This window comes from Nanorana parkeri, unplaced genomic scaffold, assembly GCF_000935625.1.
Source record: "Nanorana parkeri isolate BGI_ZX_2015 unplaced genomic scaffold, ASM93562v1 scaffold1663, whole genome shotgun sequence".
In the NCBI taxonomy this organism is placed as follows: Eukaryota; Metazoa; Chordata; class Amphibia; order Anura; family Dicroglossidae; genus Nanorana; species Nanorana parkeri.
Genome location: NW_017307931.1, coordinates 50,446 through 75,173, shown reverse-complemented (window position 1 = coordinate 75,173; position 24,728 = coordinate 50,446). Strand labels below are relative to the sequence as shown.

The 24,728-nt window shown below is 42.8% G+C and overlaps 1 protein-coding gene across 1 annotated transcript in view; it reads right to left on the bottom strand.

The window, feature by feature from the left end:
- Positions 1-24,728, bottom strand: part of LOC108799224 (IgGFc-binding protein-like) — a 92,175-nt gene that overhangs the window by 33,378 nt on the left and 34,069 nt on the right. The window contains 19 exon segments of the mRNA XM_018571059.1: positions 319-518; positions 722-1,295; positions 2,252-2,847; positions 4,396-4,963; positions 5,138-5,739; positions 7,646-8,222; positions 8,832-9,160; positions 10,414-10,555; positions 11,621-11,820; positions 11,952-12,531; positions 13,814-14,403; positions 15,811-16,378; positions 17,007-17,605; positions 19,451-19,486; positions 19,920-20,493; positions 20,615-20,961; positions 21,333-22,533; positions 23,376-23,436; positions 23,940-23,967. Coding sequence (XP_018426561.1) covers positions 319-518; positions 722-1,295; positions 2,252-2,847; positions 4,396-4,963; positions 5,138-5,739; positions 7,646-8,222; positions 8,832-9,160; positions 10,414-10,555; positions 11,621-11,820; positions 11,952-12,531; positions 13,814-14,403; positions 15,811-16,378; positions 17,007-17,605; positions 19,451-19,486; positions 19,920-20,493; positions 20,615-20,961; positions 21,333-22,533; positions 23,376-23,436; positions 23,940-23,967 — 8,372 coding nt within the window.

Below are 24,728 nucleotides of genomic sequence, written 5' to 3'. Positions count from 1 at the left end.
GGGGGGGGGGGGCGCATTAAGGAACCTGGCATTGGCGCAGCAGAGAGAAAAAATCCGGCCCTGGTTACAGTCATGGTAGAACAGAAAAGGTCTTTCCCTAAACTGTTGCCATAATGGTCCAAAATGACTGTATGCTATTGCATTAGCAGCAACCTTCACTGGAAACACCTGAACTCAGTAAGTTGAAGATGTGTCCACATACATTTGTGCAAACAGGCAGGTTTGATGGTCATGTGTCCACAAGAAATTTGGACTTATAGTGTACAGTGCATATTATTGATTAGCAAAATAATTGAAAATCAACGACTAAGTACTTACACTTAAGTATCTTCCATTGAATACACATCCACACTTTTCCATAGTGACACAAGTATCTCCATCCAGGACGTACCCAGCATTACATTCGCAGCCTTCAAAGCATCTATCTGAACATTTTGTTGGTGCTGTGAGACCAGAGCATGTTTGTTCACAAGTTCTGGTGCAAAGTTCATAATGGCTGTTGGCCGGACAAGACATGGCTGTAAAAGACAACGAGTTGCTCAATTATATTGCTCTATAATTTTTTCAGAAGGATTTATTTTTAGTAGGCCAGGGTTAGCTCAAAAAGTTTTTTTTTTTATTGAATATCTGCATAGCATGTAAACCAAAACAGTTGAGGCTTATTGATTCTTGATTGATTCACTATAGACCCCAATAAAATATTTTTTTGCTTTGTACTTACGACAGAATGCAGCGGTTCTCCAAGAGCTGATGGTAACGCCAGCAGCCTGACAAGCAGCTGCATAGGCCTGAATACTCTTGCACACGATGTTGTCCTTGCCGTCAACAGCACAAGCATCATAGATGCAATCGTTGAAATATTCATTTGGATTGACCGTGGAGTGACATGATTTGAACGGTCCTGCTGGGTCTGTAATCATGCCGCAAGAGGACTTTGCCTTGTATGGTTGCAACTTGGCATCAGTACATACTGGGCACGTACCTTCTTCACAGCCATCGCTGCACTTAGCACCAGCAATGCTGACTTTCCAGGAAGCACCAAAATCATTCACGTTTTTAACAACCTGTCCGTTGGGAAGCTGGAATTCATCCTTGCTGTTGCCATTGTAATTGCTACAAAGACCGCCCATCTTACCACGGTAAGTGCTGGGAATACTGAGGACAACATAATAAACTGTGTCATAGAGAACCTTCAAACCAAAGTCTGTTTGTAGGACAACATTGGCTCCTTCCTGATTAATGACAATACCGTCATCTTCAAGACTCAATGGCAATTTGGCAAGCTCTCCGTTAACCTGTGAAAAGATAAAGTTTCAAGTAAAGTAAACCTTTGAACCTCGATGTTGGTAAAGAATTCTAAGAATATTGTGGACAGTAAAAGATAGATCCTTTCACTAGAAACCCAGATGATTAGTCTGAAGTTGTCTTATTTTTTTTACATATTGTGAGAGGAGTTAACCTAGTGGAAAAGACAATATGATGGAAAGAGATGAAGTGGAAAAAAAGTAGAGGTTGACCACCAATAAGATGGGTAGATACAGCCACAGAAAGCCAACACATGACTTTGCCAAAACGTAAGATCCAAACAGAAAACAGTTTGTTCTAGAGAAACACTACATATGTGGTTGGCAGAAGCAAACTTCCTTTGCAGTGGCGCTACCCCCCGCACTACAAGTGTAACTGCTCGTCAATGTCTAGCGGACCTATGCAAATAACTTTTTTTACCTTATCCCCACCCACTCCCACAGGCTCCTAAACTGGCACTCTTCTACCCTGCATTCCAGTGGTTGGAGGCATGCTGACATAACCACATACAATACAGGGCCCATAGCCCTGCATTATACATGTGGACTTTGAGGGACCTTTCAAAAGCCAAAGTGTAGGTCAAGCGATGTGAGTGCTGACTGCCAGGTACACAGGGATTTGGTAAGTAAATGTCCTTTACATAGGTATCCTAGACATTAATGAGCAATTAACCCTTGCAGTGTGGGTAGTAGAGGTTTTTTTCCACACCAGAGAAGGCTTTAATACTTTCGAAAACATGGAACACATATGCAAAACTAGAAAGTCAGAGAACACTTAAAAATTCATATCTGCACAATGGGTCAGAGACAGTTACTGAAGCTAGTCAGCCAGGCAACCAAAAATAAAAGCTTGTTAAAGATGTTATAAAAAGATAAAAGGTTGTATTGTGGACATGTCAATCTAAAAGAAGAAATCTATAAGAACAAATGAAATTGAAAACACCCACCTTCACTTTAGATCTCATGTCTCGCTCGATGGCAATCTTGTAGCCATACACATACACCACCACCAGTCTTGTCACGGCCACTCTGCCATTGCCGTAACTCTCATTCTCCACAACCACGGAAAAGTTGACAAGTCGTGGATCATCAATCACAACCTTTGCAAAGATATATGTGCAAGTGCCTTGGAAGTCAAACTTGAGACCATCGAAGGAGGTATAATGTGGATCCCCTGAGGCAACACATTTGCCGTACTCCTTAGGTTGGCATCCCCAAGCTCCGTTGGCAAGTTTGCATTCTTCCTCAGGTCCGCAGGCTTCTGACTGGCACTTAACTATGCCGTCGGCCCCACACTGGCACCTCTGTTTGCACTGACCCTGTGGGTAGAAGACCTCATTTTTCTGGTAATACTTATCCTGGTAGACACAGCCACAGTCACGGATGGGCACACACTTGTGACCACTCAGAATGAAACCGTTGTCACAATAACAGGCTTCCTTACAAGGAGAGTCACAGCCCGTGGGTGAAGAGAGCCCGAAACATGTGACTGGGCAGGAATCTCCGCACAGATCATAGTGAGAGTTTACAGGGCAGGACATACCTAAGAGAAAAGAAAATAAGTGTTAACTATGACAGAAACACCTAGAAACCCTATTACATGTTATCAGTCCTTAGTAGTTCAGTCACAAGGATGGTTACACCACTCCAGGTCAGACCACAAAACCTGCTGCAGCTTCCCCAAGTGCCACAATGACTCAGTACTGCTGACAATACTGTACATCCAAAAAACAGATGAAGACACACCGCGTAAGACATTTTGTGAATTGCTTTAGAGGGAAACCTAAAGTCAATATTTAATTTGTGTTGGGCAGATAAGTGGTCCAGGCACCACACCCCTTTAGAACTGCTCCCCTCCTTTTCCATAAACCATTTGGCTTTGAAGGCCCCAATTTATAAGACGTATGCTTCTTATAAGCATATCATTTTTTTAAGTCCACAGATCAAGCAAACAAATTACAATTACATGGAATTAAAAACAACCATTGTGCTTGGCTTTACATACAGCTCCCCATAATCTAGGGGTACCTCCTTAGGCCACTAATGTGTACCATACTTTGTAAAACCATAAGAAACATTTTCATCTATATACAAAGTCTTTATTTTCATCAGAGGAAGAGTTGTAGTGGCCCTGTTCAATGCATTTCACACTTTTTTACCTCTGGAAAGGAAGTATTTTCATGGGACTGTAAATTGAATAATGCACACCTAATGGTGGGGAGAGAGGGGAAAACCCTTGGTGGGGAGGGCCACAGGGAGACACAAATAGGAGCAAGCTCAGCGCCCATTGGCTCTTCTGGTACTTTATACTAAAAGTCGCAACTGTTTCCACATTAGATCTCTTAGTGTTGATGTATCAAGCACAGCATATGCTCAAGTGCCCTCCCTGTTTCCAGATCCTTTTTTTTTTACCTGGGGGGCTGGAAACAGCAGACAACAATTCATTGTCTGATGAAAATAAAGACTTTGTATGTTTTTCCTTAATACCTTATGGTTTATGCAAAGTATGGTACACATGACCTAAGCAGGTGCCCCTAGAATATGGGGAGGTGTAAAGCCAAGCACAACTATTGTTTCTAATTCTATGCTATTTGTTTACTTGATATCTGCACTTAATAAATTATATGTTTTTAAGAAACATATGCCTTATAAACTGGTGCCTTTAGAAGGAACCCTAAAGCTCACTGCACATGCTACAGTCTAACTGTACAATTGTCTTTAGATCCAGTAATAATATGTAGTACAAGTGCCTTCATGGTTGGATAGAGATTGGTTGGATATATAGGCAGGTCCTCACATAACTTGGTTTTGGTAAATCTAAAGCTAATTGTACGAAGAATATATAATCAGATGTTTTTGTATATGATGACACTGGGGCAGGGGGGCATTTGTAAAGCACTGAAAGTCACATTCACTGCTTTATAAATATGTGTCCATTTTTCCTTTTGTTAAATGCCAACAAAAGACTCCTAAATTTTCACTTTCCACGTGGACTCCAATGCATTTTGCAGAAATGATACAATTTTTTCCCCAATTTTGCCAATTTTAACTAAAATGTAGGGGAAATGAAAACTACTCAATGATTACTTACTGCAGAAAGTTGGTTTCCTCCATTCCAGAAGTTTCACACCAGCAGCTTGGCATGCGGCCACATAAAGGCCAATGGCCGTACAGAATGAGGACGGGTGTCCCTTGTATTGGCAGGCATCAAAAATGCAGTCATTGAAATAAGGTGTTGGGTCAATGACTGAGCGACACAGAGCAAAAGGCCCATTGGACTTGATGATCAGTCCACAGTAATTGTCACCCTTGTAGGCTTGCTTTTGTGCTTCTGTACAAAGAGGGCAACTTTCAGTACACTCAGGGCTACAACCAGGAACGTCACCGACTTTCCAGCTGTTACCAAAAGCAACTGCATTTGCTGCTGGTTTTCCATCCTTCATGTTAAAGTCATCGTTGGGGTTCTTGTTGTTGTTGCCACACAAGCCTTCAACAGCATTGGTATAAGTGCTAGGTATGGTGACCGCCACATAGCTGGACCAATCATAGATAACAGTGACCTCAAAATCTGTTTTTATAATGCCTTGTCCGCCACTGATGTATGCCACCACTTTGTTGGTTTGAAAGTAGAATGGCAGAGAGGTGACAATGCCATCAACCTAAAAAACAAGGAAAAATTACCGAACAGGTAATCTTTGTATCTATCTAAATACATTTTCCGTCAACCACCCATCCATTTGATCTACATCCATTCTCCATGTATGTATTCATGAATTAATTCATCCATATACCCAGCCATCTATTCCTTGAAAATGTTAAATGTTAATACATACCAAAATATGACGTGGATAGTCCATGCTCAGTGTGAAGATGGTGTCATAAACTTCCAAGGTCACCACTTTAGTATAGGACACAGCTTTGTTCCCACCACGATTGTTGTTCTGGACTTTAACATTGAAACGGGCCAGTGAGCGGTCACTAGAGCTCACGCCAACCAGTTGGTATATACAGGTGCCCATGAAGTCATATCTCTTGCCATCAAAGGATGTGTAGTGAGGATCTCCAGAACCTGTGCAAGTGGAGAAGCTTAAGGGTTGACATCCACGGACTCCATTTGTAACCATGCACCGCTCACTTGGCTTACAGCTGCTCTCCTTGCAAACCACCATGCCAAGGCTTGGGTCGCACTTGCAGAGCACACGGCAGTTTTCGTCAGCCCAAAACTCTTGATTGGCCTGATAGTAGGCACCATTGTAGGAGCATCCGCAGCTTGAAGTAGGAACGCACTTATCACCGCTAAGAACAAAGCCATCGTTACACTGACAGGTCTCCACACAATCTTCAGTGCACCGGGATGGGGCAGTGCGATCGGTGCATGTGGCTGGACAGGCATTACCACAGAACTCATAATGACTGTTTGCAGGACAATCTTTAACTGAAATACATATATGTAAACAAAGTCAATATATAGATTGTTACAAGTAGGATCAATATTTTGTTAAAATGTATTTTTTTAATTAAAAGAATAATGTCAATATAAACCATATGAAATCCATATGAAAATACCCCAGTTAGTATAGATTTTGATTATAATTGCACATATGACATATGCACATATGTCAGAGCAATGTTTTACAGTTTTTTGGGTGGCTAATGGTGTCCTTTTAGGGTATCCAAATTTTAAATACCCTGACATACCCGAAATAGCTTACTTTGATTGCCTTTGCTTGATTACTTTGATGTTTTTGAAGGTATTTGTAAAATGGAGGCCATCAAAGTTCATTTTCAGTAAGGCATAATGTGGAAAAAAAAATTTAGAGGCTCCACATAGGCAGTAGCTTTGAAACCCTCAAGTTTTCTGAGTCTCTGAATTTTTTGTTTATTCAAATGCAGATTGTCTAGTGAATTGGTTTGTCCTGTATTATACTGAAAACATTTGAACTGATTCACCTCTTGGCTGAACCAATAAGGGGTCCTTTGGAACCACTACCGTTTCAGTATGATCCCACTGGTAGCTGCGTGGCATTACTAAACAGAAGAGTCATACTTCTCATCCGTAATTAACCTAAGAATGGCTGACAGAGGGATGGTGACTCTTTACCTTCAATGCTCTGGGGCTCTAAAGATTAATTTTGCTGTGTTTTGTGGTTTATTATGAGAAGGGTAATAGATGAAGAAGTCACAGGCACTCCAATATTCGTCCAACCCGTCTTTTCTTGCATCACAAATGTTTCGGAACCATATCAGTTCCTCCATCAGGCAAGCAAAGTGATGATCACGCTGTTTGCCAGTAGCTGCTGTATGTATGCATGCATGATTGGTAAGAGGACACCATAACTATTGAACTCTAAGGGAAATGCTAGTAATACCTTTTAAAATATTGAATTCATTACTGTGATAGAACAATAAGGAAAGGTAAGTAGCAAAGTTTGCAGCCTGTAACTATTTCCATAGGGAGAAAATGTACAAGACTTAATTATGGCTGCATTCTGGGGAAAGTTGTTTCAGACCACCCTTGCAATGGAGCTCTAAATGTACTACAAGGGTTGTTTTTGCCTAGGGTACCATTAAAAAGCATTTTTACTTACCTTATCCCTTGCTCCTTCAGACTGCCCCCTCTCCATGGGACCGGTCCCCCGAAGCTTCTCCAGTTATAGGCATTCTGTCATCATCATGTACTGTGCAGAACCGAGCAGTCAAGGGCCCGCCCACAACCAGGAGCATGGGAGGGAAGAGGAAAGCACAGACTGATGGGGGTGCGAGGGGTGCGAGGGGCAAGGTAAGTAAAACTGCCTTTTGTTGGTACCCTAGACATTAATGAGCATTTAATCCTTGCAGTGCGGGTAGAACCCAACTTCATGGTTAGTTTTGAAACCTCCACGAAGTTCGGGTTTAAGATATAGTAAAAATGATTCTTTGACCAGTCTGCAAATGAAACAAAAAGTTGGCAGCTTAGGAATTCTTTTTTTTTTTTTGCCATTTCGGAAAGAAATATTGAAGGGATTCTTTTTTATTATGATCTGCCAAAATGACACTTAAACTAGCTTTGCAATAGGTAGAAAACCCATGAGGGTCTGCAATACAAACTTGGCATTATTAGCAGAATCAAGATGAAATTTTAATCAATTTTATATATTATCGGAATCCTTGGAGAAAGAATTAGAAAAATAAAAACATAAATCTTTACGTTTCACCCATTTATGAGTTAACCCAGCGGCCAGCAAGATGTTTTTATTAGGTTATTGGACATTAAAGGAGAACTTAAGGATTCCATCATATAACAAAATCATCATTCACAATGAGAACACATACATTTTTGGGGGAAATAGTTTATTGCTTACCACAACCAGATGGTGTTCTCCAGTCATATATTTTAGCTCCTTGTTTCCTGCAGGTGCTTGAATAGGCTTCGAGGGCCTGGCACAGGAACTGTTTTGATCCACCGTTAATGCAGACATCATACAAGCAGCTATCAAAGAAGTTGTCCGGGTTAACTTTTGGATGACACTCTCTGAAAGGCCCATTTGTAACCTTGCTGATGAGACCACATTGATTTTCACCTCCGTACTGGTTCTTTTTTGCATCGTCACAGGTTGGGCAATTAAGTCCAGGGCAATGGTCAAAGCAGAAGGGATCACGGTCATTGACTTTCCAACTCTTGGCCCAGTCAATGATGGAGGTGACTACTTTGTTATCAGGGGTGATGAGCTCATCCCTGGCATTTTCGTTAAAGTTACCACAGAGACCTTGCGTAAGGCCATAATAGCTGCTTGGGAGTGTGACCACAACATGCCAGTTATATTCATAGGTCACCTGTAGACCAAAATCTGTGCGAATAACAGCATTTGAGCCGCTGATGCTTACCGAGATCTTTCCATCTAACAAAGCAGAAGGCAGGTTGGTGATGACATCATTCACCTGTTGAGTGAAAGAGCATAGAATAAGAACAGTTTAAGCGATGAAAAACAAGCTTTATTTTTAAACCAGATGAAATGAAAGGTGATATATTAGCATTATATGTGAATGACAAGGCCCTTAACGGGGGTGGGAACCTTCATAATAGCATGTCCCCTATATCTTTACTACAGCAAATTATACCTTAAGTAAAGAAATTCTGTAAATGAACCCCTGCCCTCCTTATGGCACCATAAAGCTTTTGAATCCACACCCCGACCATGACAAATTAGTTCATGGAATATGTTATTGGATTATATTACTTAGAACCATTTTTATTACACCTCCAGTCGCGTTATTGGACAATTACGTACAACATCTGCCTTGACACATTTCATAATGCCAAGGTGACTGAGTTGCCAATGTGGGTAGAAATGCTAGGGTCTGCTCCTTTCACTTATATGAATGGGGGAAGCCATGCTGATGAGTGGTAAAATGTCTTCAACATTGCTAAACAAGTCCAGTTTAATGTAATTATCCACAACTGGCTACACATTAAGAAAATGGTGTTAAATATTTAATTTTAAATACAATGTTAAAAAATATGTTGAGAAATAGTTTAGGACTGCTTACCCTAACTTTACCGAATTCTCCCTTCATAAGGGTGATCTTGAATCCATACATGTAGATGGTGACAGTCCTAACATATGACACAGCCTGGCTACCTCTATTGTCGTTCTTCTCTTCGATAGTAAATGGCACCAAACCAGGATCTTTACCATCATATTTAGATAGGATATATGTGCAGGTGCCCTGGAAGTCATAGTTGTAGCCATCAAAAGTATGGTAATGGGGGTCTCCCCAGGCCCAGCAGGTTCCTGTATAATCTGGGACACAGACTGGGACCCCATTTTGAACCTTGCATGTTTCCTTGACTCTGCACTTGATGGTCTTACATGGATCTAAAATATATATGTATGAAAGGAAAAAAACATATATTATTATTATTATACAGGATTTATATAGCGCCATCAGCGCTTGGAGGGAGACAGTACAGTTATCAATACAATTTCAATACAGTAGGGTTAGGAGGGCCCTGCACATGAGAGCTTACAATCTAGTAGGTGGGGCAAGTGATACAAAAAGTAATAACTGTGTGGGATGAGCTGATGGAAGACGTAAAGGGCAGTTATTATGTTGAGGTGGGATAGGTTTCCCTGAAGAGATGAGTTTTCAAGGATCGCCTAAGAGTGGACAGAGTAGGAGAGAAGCGGACAGATTGCAATAGGAAGTTCCAGAAGATGGGAGAGACTCTGGAGAAGTCCTGGAGGTGAGCATGGTAGGAGGTGATGAGAGAGCTGGAGAGCAAGAGGTCTTTAGAAGAGCAGAGAAGATGGTTTGGGTAATAGTTTGAGATGAAGTTGGTGATGTAGGTTGGGGCAGAGTTGTAGATGACTTTGTATGTTATTGTTAATATTTTTTATTTAATTTGTTCAGCAAGTGGTAGTTAGTGGAGGGTTTGACAGAGGGGGTGTCGGACACTGAAGAGTTGGTAAGGTGGATGAGTCTGGCAGCCACATTCATGATAAATTGAAGGGGGTATAGCCTGTTTAGTGGAAGCCAACAAGGAGTACGTTACAGTAGTCAAGGTGAGAGATTACAAGGGGGTGAAGTAGAAGGTTTGCAGTGTCGTTTGTTAAAAAGGGGCGGATTTTGGAAATGATACGGCGGTTGAGTTGGCAAGATTTATATAGTGATTGGATGTGGGGTTGAAAGGGGAGCTCAGAATCAAGGATTACATCAAGCACCCTGTAGGAGAGGGGTTGACTGTAGCGCTGTTGATTGTGATGGAGTATTCGGGGGACAGGGCATGGAGAGGAGGACATATTACAAGCTCAGTTTTGGACAGATTGAGTTTGAGGAAGTGGTGTGACATCCGTGTTGATATGTCAGCAAGTAGATTAGTGATACGTGAGGAGACAGTAGGGTAGGGTGTCGTCAGCATAGAGATGGTATTGAAAGCCATGGGAGGTCATCTACTGACCCAGGGAGGAGTTGCAGATATAGAATAGAAGGACCCCAAGGACAGAGGCTTGGGGGACCCCCACAGAAAGAGAAAGAGAAGAGGAGGTGGTAAAGTTATAAGGAAGAGAAGGAGAGGAGGTAGAGTTGTGGCAATTTTTGTAAAATGTACATCAAAATTTAAAAACATTACCTTTGTTAACACATTTGACGACTCCATTTTGAATCTTACATTCTTCATCAGCTGCGCAGCCAGTGTCTTCACAGATAAGCCCACCCACAGGGCTACATGTGCAAGTTTCTTTGCAGTCACTCGATAAGACTTGCTCATTAGGCTATTTGAGCAGAAAGAGAAATATGTTGTAGCAATGTATTTTGAGAAGAAAAATGATTATGTTGCCACAGCGTAAATAACATGATGAAATTCCATTGCAAATGGGCTGAAATACTGTGCATGATAATATAGAATATTGATAACCCTTGTTTAATAAGGGCATGTTTGATATCAATAGGCTAAAGGAGAACTGTAAAATATCTAATGGTTGATCTCTCTTAGAAATCCCCTTATTTGGGTTTACCCACCCCTCTTGGTTCCAACCCTTTGTTTATTTATTGATTGATTGATTTTTCTAAAGAGTACCCAAATTAAACGTGTTACTGCCATTTAGCTATTTTACAGCATGTCATGCTTTTCCCACTGTGATAAATCTTTTAAAGTGGAACTTCATCTATTCTTAGCATTGGACAGAGGAAGGAATCATTGGAACCACAGTTAGTTTTTTTATTTCTGTCTTGTCGCTATTGGTGGGATTACCCCCGCACTCCCAGAGACAGGAGTTGAAGGGACATTTCTTTAACAGAGACACATATGGAAAAACAAACCAAAGGGCAAGAACCACTGTTGGGTTTTATCACTGTTTGTGTTCCCGTTGGGAAGATTCCCCTCACTTCTTGTTATAGTGACAAGTTGTCATTGGGACAAAAAAAGAGGGGAATCATCCCTATTGGGAACACAGACCACAAATGGAAACCACCCACAGATTCTAACCCTTTCCCACTCCATCCAAATTGAAAAAAAATTTTTTGGATGAAATTTCCTTAAACTCTCCATCTCTATAATGATGGGATAGCCCTAAAAGTATCCACCTGATAATATATTCCATCCTCAAAGACACATATGACACAACAAACGAGCAGGGAAGGGCAAGGGCACTGCTGGGTTTTACCACTGTTTGTGTTCCCATTGGGAAGATTCCCCTCACTTCTTGTTATAGTGACAAGTTGTCATGGGGACAAAAAAGATGGAAATTATCCCTATTGGGAACACAGACCACAAATGAACCCCCCCCCCCTTAAACTCTCCATCTCTATAATGATGGGATAGCCTTAAAAGTACCCACCTGATAATATATTCCATCCTCAAAGCATCCACAGTTATCCATCGACACACAGTTCTTCCCATCAAAGAAGAAGCCATCATTGCACTCGCATCCCTCTGAGCAAGTGGTGGGGCATTTGGCAGGGTCAGTAATACCAGCACAGGTTAAGGAGCACACATCGGCACAAACCTTGTATTTGCTGTTGGCCGGGCAGGTAATTGCTAATATGAGAAATTAAGATATTTGTGGACATTATTTTTGTAAAACTCAGTGGAAAATATAGCCATTTTCAGATAATATATTAAACTGTAAGAAGTAAAAGAAATAATGCAAAAGTAAAAACTCAACTTACGGCAGAATGCATCAGTTCTCCAAGGCTGAATGGTGACCCCAGCTGCTTGACATGCAGCAACATAGCTGTGAATGCTTTGACAAAGTATGTCCCCATTGCCTGCACCAGCACACAGGTCATAGATACAGTTGTTGAAGTAAGTATCGGGATTGATAGTACCATAGCAAGCACTCAGAGGACCTCCAACCTTCTTCAGGAATCCACAGTAGTTCTCTGTTTTAAAGATATCTATCTTCTTTTGGTCACATGATGGACATGGGTTGCCACTACCACCACAGCCATTGTCGCACACGACACCGGGGATCTGGACCTTCCAAGAGGATCCAAATACAGTAGCATCTGTTGTCACCGTCTTATCCGGAAGCTGGACGTCATCCTGTTTGTCACTATTGTAGTTACCACACAGACCACCCAACTGATTCTTGTAGTTTCCTGGCACAGTGACTATCACATGGTAGACAAGGTCATAATTGACCTGAACCCCAAAGTCAGTCTCAATGATCACTCTAATACCGTGTTGGTAGACCCGAATTTTGCCATCTTCCAAATTTACTGGGATGTTATAATTCACCCCATTGATCTGTGAGGATAGACAAATTATGTGCATGTTAAAATCAGTCCTTAGCTTTATTTGCCTTAAAGTGAACCAGTAGCCAGGCTATGAACATTCAAGTATTTATATAATATTCAGAAACAGTAAACAAACTTTCAGACAAGTCCTCACTGAACCTCTGTAGCAGTAGACACTGTGGAGAAATCATCTTTAAAGGTCACAGCAGAAGCACTAAAGTTAAGTAATTCAGGATCTCAACTCCCCATCCCAGCAGGTGGACTCACCTTTCTCCGCATTCCCTGTAGTAACTCAGCAGCTTAGCTTATTCTGCTTCCCCCTCCAAGATGTCACTGAGCAACTTGGTTCCACTCCCAGCAGTGAGTCAGCAACTCAACTTCCCCCTTCCAGCAGTGACTCTCACCCTCTTAACAGTGACTTAGCTCATTCTGCTACCCCCTACCATTTGGTAGGTCACTGAGGGCTTGTTTTAAAGCCTACTTACTGCCTATTAAGAATATGTGATATGTAAAGTATTGTAACATATATGTGTATGTGTCAGGAACCGGATCTGAACCCAGGCCCTCTGCTGTAGTTGGCGGTTGTTCTACCTACTCAGCCACCTTAGAACCCTGGATAGCTCCTTGCCTGATCTCCTGTGTAATCCTCAGGTAAACCTAATTTCTGCGGAACTCTGAACTCCTTGCTCCTCCCTTGAACTTCCTATTTAAGCCACGCCTCTGCACTTCCTGTTTGCCAGACTATTGTGCTCCTGCCATTATCTTGCTTCCTGCTCCCTCTGTGATACAATCTCCTCATACTGCTACCCGTGTACCGACCTTTGGCTGCTGATTCACCGACTACTCTCACCGTCTCCTGCTACATACCTGATACCTTTGGCTCGTGACCTCGGCTTGTTCCCTGACTACGCTTTTGCCTGCTCCTCCACTACTACCGTCTGCTTGTGTAGCAAACCCAGCCTGTTATACTACGAATTGCCTGCTGCTTCAGTTACTGAACCCTGAGCCTGATCCCAGATCGTGACCATATGTTCATAGCCTGGCCACAGGTTCACTTTAAAATCTACTTCTACATATGTAAGACATTTTAAGAGAAACATTGAAAGAATGTTAAAAAAAAAAAAACTTTCTAAGTGCATACAATTATTCTAGTCGTCATCATAACATCAAACATTGTGAGACTCTAGAACACAATTCACTTATTGAACTGGCTGGTAACATACAGTGACTCTGTTGATACAATGCAAACAGATGGTGCATGGATCATTGTTGTTGCTATGACTTACCGTAACCAGACCTTGAACATTATACTGAAGAATGAGATTATAGCCGTAGACATCAAAAGACACTAGTTTAGTGACAGACACAAGTCCGTTGCCCCATTTTTCATTTTTCACGTTGATGGCATAAGGAACCAAATTGTCATTGTTTTTCACAGTCTTGGACAAGGTGTAGGTACAAGTGCCTTGGAAGTCAAATACCCGGCCATCAAATGAAATGTAGTGGGGGTCACCAGATGCGGAGCACTGTGCTGAGCCCACTGGCTGGCATTTCTGGACTCCATCAATCACTTTACACTCTTCGTTGGCCCCACAAGTGAAAGCCTTGCACTCTACAGCTCCACTCTCTGTGCATACACACTTCTGGTTGCAGAAGCCGTCGGGATAAAATACTTCACCCATCTGGTAGTATTTGTCATTGTATCTGCAGCCACATTTGGAAATGGGAACACAGTCTCCTCCGCTAAGTATAAAGCCGTCATCACACTGGCATCCTTCAGAACATATAGGGTTGCATCCCAATGGAGGGGAGAGAGATAGACAGGTTGGAGCACAACCTGATGCACAGACTTCATAGTGGCTGTTCTTTGGGCAGGTTGGACCTAGGATAAACAAAGAGACAAAAATGATTAGTTATAGCTATGTATTATCACTATATAGCCAAAAGTTTGTCAGGTAGAGGTCAGGTATTTACGTTGGATGAGAAGACTTGACTCAAAATCAGCATTACAATTCATCCCAAAGATCTTCAGTAGGGTTGAGATCAAGGATCTGTGCAGGCCACTTTTTTTTACACAACATCAAACCATGTCTTTATAAATAATAAATTGCACTGCACAGTGCAATCTATTGTACATTGACTTATAGTTAGTTTTTCTGATAATTAGCCCAGCAGCTTAGGAATAGTATTAGGATTAAAGCAGGGCCGGATTTCCTCTCTGCTGCCCCAAGGCCAGGTTCCTCAATGCACCCCCAATGGAGAATGGCAGACCTGCAGGCTGCAAACATCTCATACAAGTGATCTCAGTGATATCGGCGACATCGCTGAGATCACTTGTACAAAACAAGTGGCGGCTTCCCCGCTGTACATTTAGTTCTGCTTGCCCAAAGCAGGGCTAAAATGTAGAAAACAAATACCCGCCCGGCTCCCAAAACTGCATGCCCCGGGCATCGGGAGATAGGAATTCCACACCTCTGCTGCCCCTCTACTCCCTGCTGCCCTGAGGCCGGGCCTTGGTTGGGCTTGTGGGAAATAAAGCCCTGGATAATAGCGCAGAACTTCTTGCTTTATAGATATGTCTTTATGGAGGCTGCTTTGTGCACAGGGACATGTAGTCATGCTGGAACAGAAAGCCTTGTCTGTACTGTTACCAGGAGTTGAAAGTTAACAGTTGTCTACAATGATTTTGGACAACGTATGTTGTAGCATTAACAGTCCCCTCAATGGAAACAGCTGAACTCAACAATTTGGAGATGCAGCCACTTACTTTTGGCTATGCAGTGTATACAGTATTACAATTATATTATACTTTGGTAGCTCATTATTGAAAACTTATTTTCTGAACACGATATTGTGAACATGGCCTATGGCAGTATGAACATTTGAGGTACTATAAAGTGCCCCATGTGTCCATTTGTAGAGCAATACCCTCCAAAAATGTAGGTTTCTGTTATAGTTAGTGTTTGCTGGATTAGAAGTGGTAGAAACCCTGATATAGTTGCCACCCCTAACTGGCATTTTGGATGCTTTAAAAACTGCCTGGTATTGCGCTTGTAAGGTTTCCCATATCAGTTTGGCCAAGCCAATCGTTGCATGTTTGTCCAGCTTTACCATCAACACAGGGTAAAAGCAATTTATATTGATTAAATGTACCCTTCAGTTCTTGCATTACTGATTCTGATACCGATGTATAACTGGGAGGTGATATTTACTTTTTAAGGACTAAATATTAAAAATAAAATAAAAATACTACAGTAACCAGCCTTGAGAACTTTACAGGTCAACTTACTGCAGAACTTTTTGGTTCTCCATGGGTATATGGTGACTCCGGCCTCCTGACACAGTGCTGCATAGCTGGCAACAATTTTGCAAATGACATCTTCTCTGTCGTCAAAGAAGCAAGCGTCATACACACAGCTCTTGTAGTGGCCATCTGGGTTAATCTTGGCGTGACATTCTCGGAAAGGCCCGGTCTTATCTTTGATGATCCCACAGCCCTGCTTGTTGTTAGTATGGCGTAGCTCCAGTTCGGCTAACTTGGAGCACTCTCCCTTGTCCTCTTCGTAGCAGCCCGGGACATTCTGCACCTTCCAGCTGTTTCCAAAGAGGACTGGCTTGGTGGCCAACTGGTTGTTTTTCATTGTGAGATCATTTTCCTTCTTACTGTCAAAGTTACCACAAAGACCGCACACGGCTCCCGCATAACTGCTTGGAAGGGTGACAGAGACGTAACTGTCCCAGTTGTAGGTCACGCGAAGGCCAAAGCTGGTTTGGAGGATAGCAGAATATCCTTGTTTGTATATAGAGAGCTTGCCATTGTCAACAATGTACGGCAGATTGGTTAAAATTCCGTTAACCTGTAGAGAAAAAAAACAGTGAATTGTAAAAAACAATAGATTCCAATCCTAAATTACCAGAAAAAAAAACAAGCCCACATCGCTCAGCAGATCAAAGCTGGATATACTCCTCCACAAATCTTCCCAACCAGCCGCAGCATAAAATATTGCCAACAATTGTCTGAAACAAGGGTTCTCAACCTAGGTCCTCCATATCGCCTTGGGGTATGGTAATTAAATGATGGGGGAATGAAACTGAATGTCTAAATAATGTAAAAAAAGAAATTCAGGTAAAAATCTACAAATGTAATGTGTAATTGTACTTGAAATCAAAGTGGAAAAATCAATTTGATGTGTCAGGTGACATGCGAGTAACATTGACAGCAGACATCTAGCTAGTTGCAGCAAGCTTGAGTACTTGTTATTTTCCTTCAGTTGTCCTTTCCTAGCTATCCATATCAGATGTAAAAACAAGCAACTTACATCTTTTGAAGTCCTCCTGTAACCCAATATGACAGATGATGATGATGATGATTTGGACAGTATGGTGAAGGGGGCATGGGAACATATTGGGGGTGGGGGTGGGGCGATGTAATGATAAACAGGCTAAAAACCCCTTACCTAGAAATGTAATAAACTTAAAACTCACCAGAATCTTGTTCTTGTGCTCCCTGCTGATTGATATATCTAAACTGCACAACTTGATTTGTACTCCGGAGGTGTAAGACACCACTTTGCTTCCCCGGAATTCGTTCTGAACGTTGACCTGGAAGTCCACCAAATCATCCGACTTCTTGCAAATTCCCACAAGCTGGTAGATGCACGTGCCCTGGAAGTCATACTTTAACCCATCAAAGGTGACATAGTGGGGGTCTCCAGAGGCAGAGCAAGTGCCATATGACAGTGGGTAGCAGTTCTGGATGCCATCCACCACCATGCATTTCTCTGAAGACTTGCAGCGGGTGGCCTTGCATTCTACCTTCTTGGTGGTGGGGTTGCAGGTGCATTGCTGCTCACACTTTTGATCACCCCAGAATTTCTCATTGGGAGCGTAGAGTTTTCCTTGGTAGATGCAGCCGCAGCTGGCCTTGGATATACACTTCCCTTCGTCAAGCACGAAGCCTTCCTTACACTGGCAGGATTCCACACATGATCCAGAACACACGGATGGCGCAGCATCGTCGTTACATGTGGCCGGACAGCCCTTGGAGCATAATTTGTATTCGCTATTGGCTGGGCATTGCAGTGCTGTGGAAAACATTGACTTAGTTAAAATATATACTCATGTCATTAACTGTACCCTTACGTTGCCATAACTACATCAGGCAAGACATTTTAAACCATCATGAACTATACTGTTGACTTCTCAATCCTTTTCTAATCATTTTGACACCAGCTAAAATGCTAAAACTCTTGCTCTCCAATACAGAATTTTATGTGATGAAAGATGATATAAATTCTTTATACAGGGTGACTGAAGGGAGTCGGACGTTTTTAGAACAGGTTTTTCTTTTAAGAGCCCGTGGAACGTGCATCGAAAAACAAGTTCCCCCTGTGAACAAAAAAAGTGAACTGTGAAATCACAGCACACAAAAACGTGCACAAGGGTGCTTGGTCCTTCAATAAAGAAGGGACCTCGATTCCCGACCCCCCGGGGCGCAAGGCTCCTGACAGGGGTTGAGATACTTTGGTCCACCAGCCCGAAGGCTGGCGGACCCCGATCCTTCAGGGACCTGCCGGAACAGGTCCCTCCTAGTACTAGGTAGGGGGATCTCCCGAAGAGAAACCCCCTGGGTGGGAGGAGACAGAGAACCCTATATAAGGGCACAGAATCTCCTCCCCACATCGTGAAAAGGCCCCGAAAGGAACCTGCACCCGCTGCATCTGTGGGTCAATGCCAAAAACAGGCCAATCGAGTATCGTGCATAGAGTGCTATAAATAAATCTAAAGTGCCAGTGCACCACGCTGACAGGCCTTAGGGGCCGGAGTGCAAAAATATTGTCCCCGGACTAGCCATAAGGCCTGTCCATAAGGCGATGTGCAGAATATGCAAGGTGGTGTGTGACCAAGTGCATCAGTGAGTCAATGTGGTGTCCCATACCCAAGTGACTTTCTGAGCACCCCTGGGATGCCACCCCCAGGGGGCACAACACCACGGGCTCTGCCGCCTCCCAACCCTCCAGCCTCGACCAAGCTTCGCATTCGTTCAGTCAGTAGGCAATAGTGCAGAGGAAACTCCCCCCTCTTCCAAAAGGAGTCGCCTCAAGCACCTACCTTCAGTACTAAGCAACCGTCCGTCCCAAGGTCCATGCTTTTCCCCTCTGAAACTGATACTACACTTGATCTTAGCCAAAAGGCCGAGAAGCGATATCAGGTAGTACACTTTACATGGTGGTGATGGGGCGGGACGAGCTAGGTGTCTAGGCCGCCCCCCCCCTGGAATGCCAATTCAGTCACAATGAAGCAGTGGACATTACAACATTGTTTGCTTACGACAGCTTTGTTCGAAGTGGTGAGTCTATCACAGCATCGCAGCGGCTATTTCGTTGAGAATTCAATGTTGAAATCAATGTTCAATGTTGGTTGACACTGAGCCGTTCCCTGTCGCCGGTCCTCGGGTTTGTTGAACATTTCAGAACAACCGGAAACATTATGAATAAGAAACCACTAGGCCCCGCCCGCACTGCAAGGATGCCGTTAAACATTGCACGGGTGAGAGAGGCACTGGTTAGGAGCCCAGGATGTCTGCTCGAAGACATGCAAGTGAGTTAGGGTTGAGTCGTGAATCAGTGAGAACCATTTTACAGAGAGATTTAAGATTCCATCCATACAAAATGCAGGTTGTTCAATAGCTCAATGTGAGAGATTACGAGCAACGAAAAGACTTTGCTGTGCGAATGCACGTGATCTTGCTTCTCACTCATTCAGGACTCAACCCTAACTCACTTGCAAAAGATTTCTTATTTATCAGGAATTGTACTTAAGTTATTTTAGCTTTTTATGCCCAATTTATGTTCCCTTTTAATAGCCTGGGGATGGATAAGAACACCTGTCAGGTTTTATTTACTTTCTGCGCCCCAGCTGAGCCTCACCCTCCCTACTTGTCCTGATGACCATCGTTACCAAGACTGCAAGGGAGAGAAAATCCATCATTTGAAGTTGCCACCAGAACAGGAATAGAAGGTAGATCTTACAGTGGGGACACCTGTTCTGGTGACAGCTGTCTCAGAGGGGATTTTTCTAAATTTGGAGAGAAAACAAAGGAAAATCTCTCCAATAGGATATAAACAGTAAAAAATAAAAAACAAGAACCCAACTGTGTTTTAACCTTTCCATGCACCTTAAACCTTCCATACTCCATAAGCTTTTGATCTACATCAAGACTTTGACCCAACTGCCCTTTACTAATACATTTTTTTTATTTTTTAGGGTTTAGAATAAAAATAAGAAGACAAGTTGGACAGCACTATTATGCTTCAACCGGTTTTCTGCACAGTGCTCACAAAGACGTTATTGGTTTGCCCCCCAAAAAATTTGTTTTCTCAAATTGTTTATACTTACGGCATCCAGCGAGCGATCTCCATTCTTCAATTTCAACCTTGCTTTGCTGGCAGGCTTCTGCATAGGTCTTCAGACTTTGGCACAGGATCTGCTTGGAGCCGGCATTCATGCACAGATCATACACACAGTTGTCTACGTACTGCTTTGGGTCGATGACCGAATGACATTGACGGAAGGGACCATTAAGAGCTTTGGACAGCAGGCCACAACTTTTCTCGCCTGCATAGGTTTGTTGAGTTTCAAGAGGGCAGGTCTTGCATTCACCATTGCAGTTGTGCCAGCAGAACCTGTCTCCATCCTCCACTTTCCAGCTCTTTCCAAAATCAATTAAATTAGGAGCCCTAGCTCCATCTGGTGTTATCAGATCATCTGAAGGGTTTCCGTTGTAGTTTCCGCACAAGCCGCAGACACTTCCGTAGAAGCTGCTGGAGATGTACACTTTGAGCATTGAGTTCCAGTCATAATATACCCTCAAAGAAAAGTCAGTCTCAATGACGACCGAACCTCCTGACTGATAGAGCCGGACCTGTCCATCGTTCAGACTGATAGGCAAGCGTTGACGTTGATTATTCACCTGAAGAGAAGTGAAATGAGAAAGAAAAGATGACAATATTGGTGCATCCAAAATCACATTGGTTTGCTTTGCAGGATATACTTAAAAGTTTGATTCACCCAACTTTCCAATTTTAACTTACCCTCACAAAACCATTTTCATATCTCACTAGAGATATAACTTGGTCATAGACTTTTACATTGACATAACTGATGTAAGAGACACGAGTGCTGCCTCGATTTTCATTCTTGGCCTCGATGTTGAAATTCGGGAGGCTTTTGTCACCGTTACAGGTCTTGGCAATGGTGTAAGTGCAGGTTCCTTGGAAGTCATAGAAGTATCCATCAAAGGTTCGGTAATGGGGGTCACCAACGGCATGGCAGTAGGCTTCTGAATCTGGGACGCATACTGGTTTCCCATTGACCATTTGGCATTTTTCCTTAGCTCTGCACTTTACGGTGCTGCAAGATGGACCTGAAGCTGAACCACCTACAGAGAGAGCAAACCGACAAATAATAAAAGTGAAGATACAGGATAGAAATTTGTCGTCCATCTTTTCTAGATCAGCTAACTTTAGGTATTTCCAGGAAATCAAAACATTAAACAATCCTTGCAGTTGTTCATCTTTTTAGTACCACACAAACTAATTCCCAACAATTTCAATAGCATACTAAACAACTGGCAGCAATATTTTTTGATGACTTTTTTAACCCCCAAAAATGTAATAAAGGCTTTAATCACTCCCTATGGCTCGACCTACATTTAAGCCTGATTTGGCCATTGGAATTTCTATTGGGCGTTACCATCATATGTGGCAATATGACACAAACTGATTTTATGGGGAACAGTCTGAAACTCACCATTTGTGCAAATAGCTGGGGAGCCATAGCTATTCATCTTTATGAAGCCAAAGGAAAGCAGCAGGAATGGCGAAGTATTCTCAGTGAGCTGGAAGCTCAAACCTTTGCCTAATTGTTGAGTTGCCCATGAGTAATCAGTACCGGGGATGTTGGACCATGTCAGACCTTGAGCAGGGCCTTTATTGACGCTTACTTTAGAGATGTCTGCAGTCTTGGCCACTAAGGTGCCGTAGTTTTCAAACTCTTGATGACCATAGATGAAGTAGGAACTGCAATAGCTGCTTACTGGTGGGATAGTCATCAGGATGGGATCAAACTGTGTTCGGTAAATATCTTGCCAGCCGGTGCAATAGTAAATAACTTGAATCCCAGCACTAGCGGTAAGGTAGATGGCCTTTTTGACTGGCACTTCCAGCTGAACAGTTTGCCCCGCGTTTAGGATTTGGCTTGATGTTTTTGCTTCAACTTGGTATTCAATCCTTGTGTTGTCAGTGGAAGCCACCACGAATACGATGTCAGACTTGGTCTGGAGAGATATAGGAGGTATAATGAAACTGGAACCCCAGCTAGTCACTGGCAAGAGCTGCTCATAGACATGGTTACACTTTGAGTTCTTCCATGTACACGTGTGTCCACTCAACACTGCTACAGGTTTCTGAGACACAACTCTGGTTCCAGACAGGTCATCATTACTAAGAAGCTGAAGGGCACTATAAGGGTCCAGGACGACACTAAGCTTGCTGCCAGCTCGGTAGAGAGTCTGTCGATAGGTGACTGCACCTTTGAGGAAGATATCCACACTGGTGGATTCCTGGGAGCTGATCACAGAAAATTCCTTAAATGCATCACTAGGGCCGTCCTGTGGTGTCACCACATAGTAGTCTGTGCCGAGATCTTGCACAGGGTACACAATGCTGGTGTCAGCACTCAGGGACTTGTAATTCATAGCCAGGACTGAGACATCTTTATCAGCTTTGACGCCGATAACATTGCACGACAAAGTGACACCAGGCAACTCTGCGCCCTTCGGAATTTGGACCGTGGCCGTGGTCCGCTCATTCACCGTCAGGACTTGTTTGAAGCTAGACTTGTTCATCCATATGGTTACAGTAGTGGGGGAGGAATAGGCAGTAATGAACAACTGGAAGTTGGGAGTGCTGTAGGAGAGCTGGTAATTCTGCATGAAAGCAGTGACAAACTCCTTGCCCACTGGACCTGCTGAACAAGATCCTGAAAACAGAACACAGAACATGAGGGTTACTCATAGCAACTTCCTTTTCAACATACAATTACAGAGTGGTGGGTGTAAGATCTTTAATTATTTTCTGTCTTTATTGTGCTATCAAAGTAGGGACCAAAGATGATTTTGAAAGGACGGTGATGTGGATTTAGCACAGATGCCTCAGATACAGAACATGCTTGAAGGTTCCATTCAATAAATAGATTTTTTGCAAGCGAGCTAAACCCTAATTGAAGTGGCACACCTTGTTTTATCTGTATATCCACATAACGTCACATGTTATAATTTTATTCAGTGAACAGGCAAAGGTCAGGAGGCAGGCAGCAATCAGAGTGGTCAAGAGCAATCCAGGTCAAAACACAGGAACAGGAAACCTACATCAGACACAGGAACACACTGAAGACTATCCATAATTATAATTATAATTTTATCTGATTTTTCACTTGGAAATTCCTTTAAAACTAGATGGGTAAAGGCCACATCCCTCCTCTAACGCACACATGTCCTGCAGATAAGGGGAGGAATGTTTCTGACCATAGAGAGGGGGGGTGTCCGAAAAGATCACTTAGAGGGTTATTCACTTACCTGCCGAAGGATCTAGCCGTATCTTCGGCTGATCCTTCGGCTCGCTTCGGCCACTTTGAACCAAAGGGCTGCTGTACGGCTATTCACAATAGCCCATACAGTAGCCTAAGTGAACAGTGAACAGCTTTGTGAATAACCCTCTAAGAGTGCACCGGACAGGATGGTAAAACTCTGGCGCCCCCTAGACTTCATAGTCACATTTAAATATTCAGCACAACTGCTATACCAGTATTTTTGAGGTTGACGGAGTCTCTTAGTACAATCTCTGGCTGATATTTACTTCAGTGAATTTGAATGGCCTCTAAGTTACTTAAATATTTCCTATTTCATGGCTGGAATAAGCTACCTATGTACCATGGCCATTGCAAAGCAACAAAATGTGTATTTCTATATAAATATAAATATGCACCATATGACTTTAATGACCAAAAGTCTGAGGACCCCTGACCGTCACACCTGTATGAGCTTGTTGGACATCCCATTCCAAAACCATTGGCATTAGTATGGAGTGCTCCTCCTCTAGTGGCCAAAACAGCATTAAGAATTTGAAGTGCCTCTGTGAGAATTTGGGATGGTTATGAAGAATGTCATCAGCACACTGGAGATCCTTATAGAATTACCAAATGCTCCTTTTATTGAACAATTTGTCAAAATTTTGTTTCTGTTTTTGACAAGTTGTTCAATAAAATTAGCATTTGGGGATTTTATAAGTATCTCCGGTGTGCTGATAACATTCTTCATAACCATCCCATGTTTACAGCAGTGCCATCCGAAGTCATTACAAGCACTCTCCGCCATCATCTGGGAATTCTGGTAAGGAGCACAACAACAACTTTTACATTAATCTGTGAGAATTTGGCCCTATGCAGCCAAAAAGTGCACTGTGGGGGACTGATGTTGAACGAGAAGACCTGGCTTGCAATTGGAGTTCCAATTCATGTCAAATGTGTTTAGTAGTGTTGAGTTCAGGTCTTCATGCCGGAAACTCAAGTTCCTCCACACCAAACTGGTTGGGCCATGGCTAGCTTTGTACCCATGGGACAGTCATGCTGGCACACTAACCAACATTCCCCAAAGAGTTACCACAAGGTTGGAAGCCCACAATTGTCTACAATGTCTTTATATGCTGTAATAGTGACAACACCCTTCTCTGAAAATACCAGAGCCTACGTTGGTGGGTTGCCCAAATACTGGTCATACAGTGTAAATAAATATATATATATATCCACACTATATTACCAAAAGTATTGGGACACCACTCCAAATCATTGGATTCAAGTGTTCCGTGAAATTTCCTTGCTACTAAATATTCCGCGGTCACCTATTGGGAGGAGTTTGGGGACGGCCCCTTCCTGTTCCAACATGACTGCGCACCAGTGCACAAAGCAAGGTCCATAAAGACATAGATGGGGGAGTTTGAGGTGGAGGAACGTGACTGGCCGTTCTATGGGGTTGGAGTCCTGACCCCAACCCCATAGAACACCTTTGGGATGAATTAGAGCGGAGACTGCGAGCCCCTCCCTCAACATCAGTACCTGACCTCACAAATGGTCCAACATTCCCATAGACAC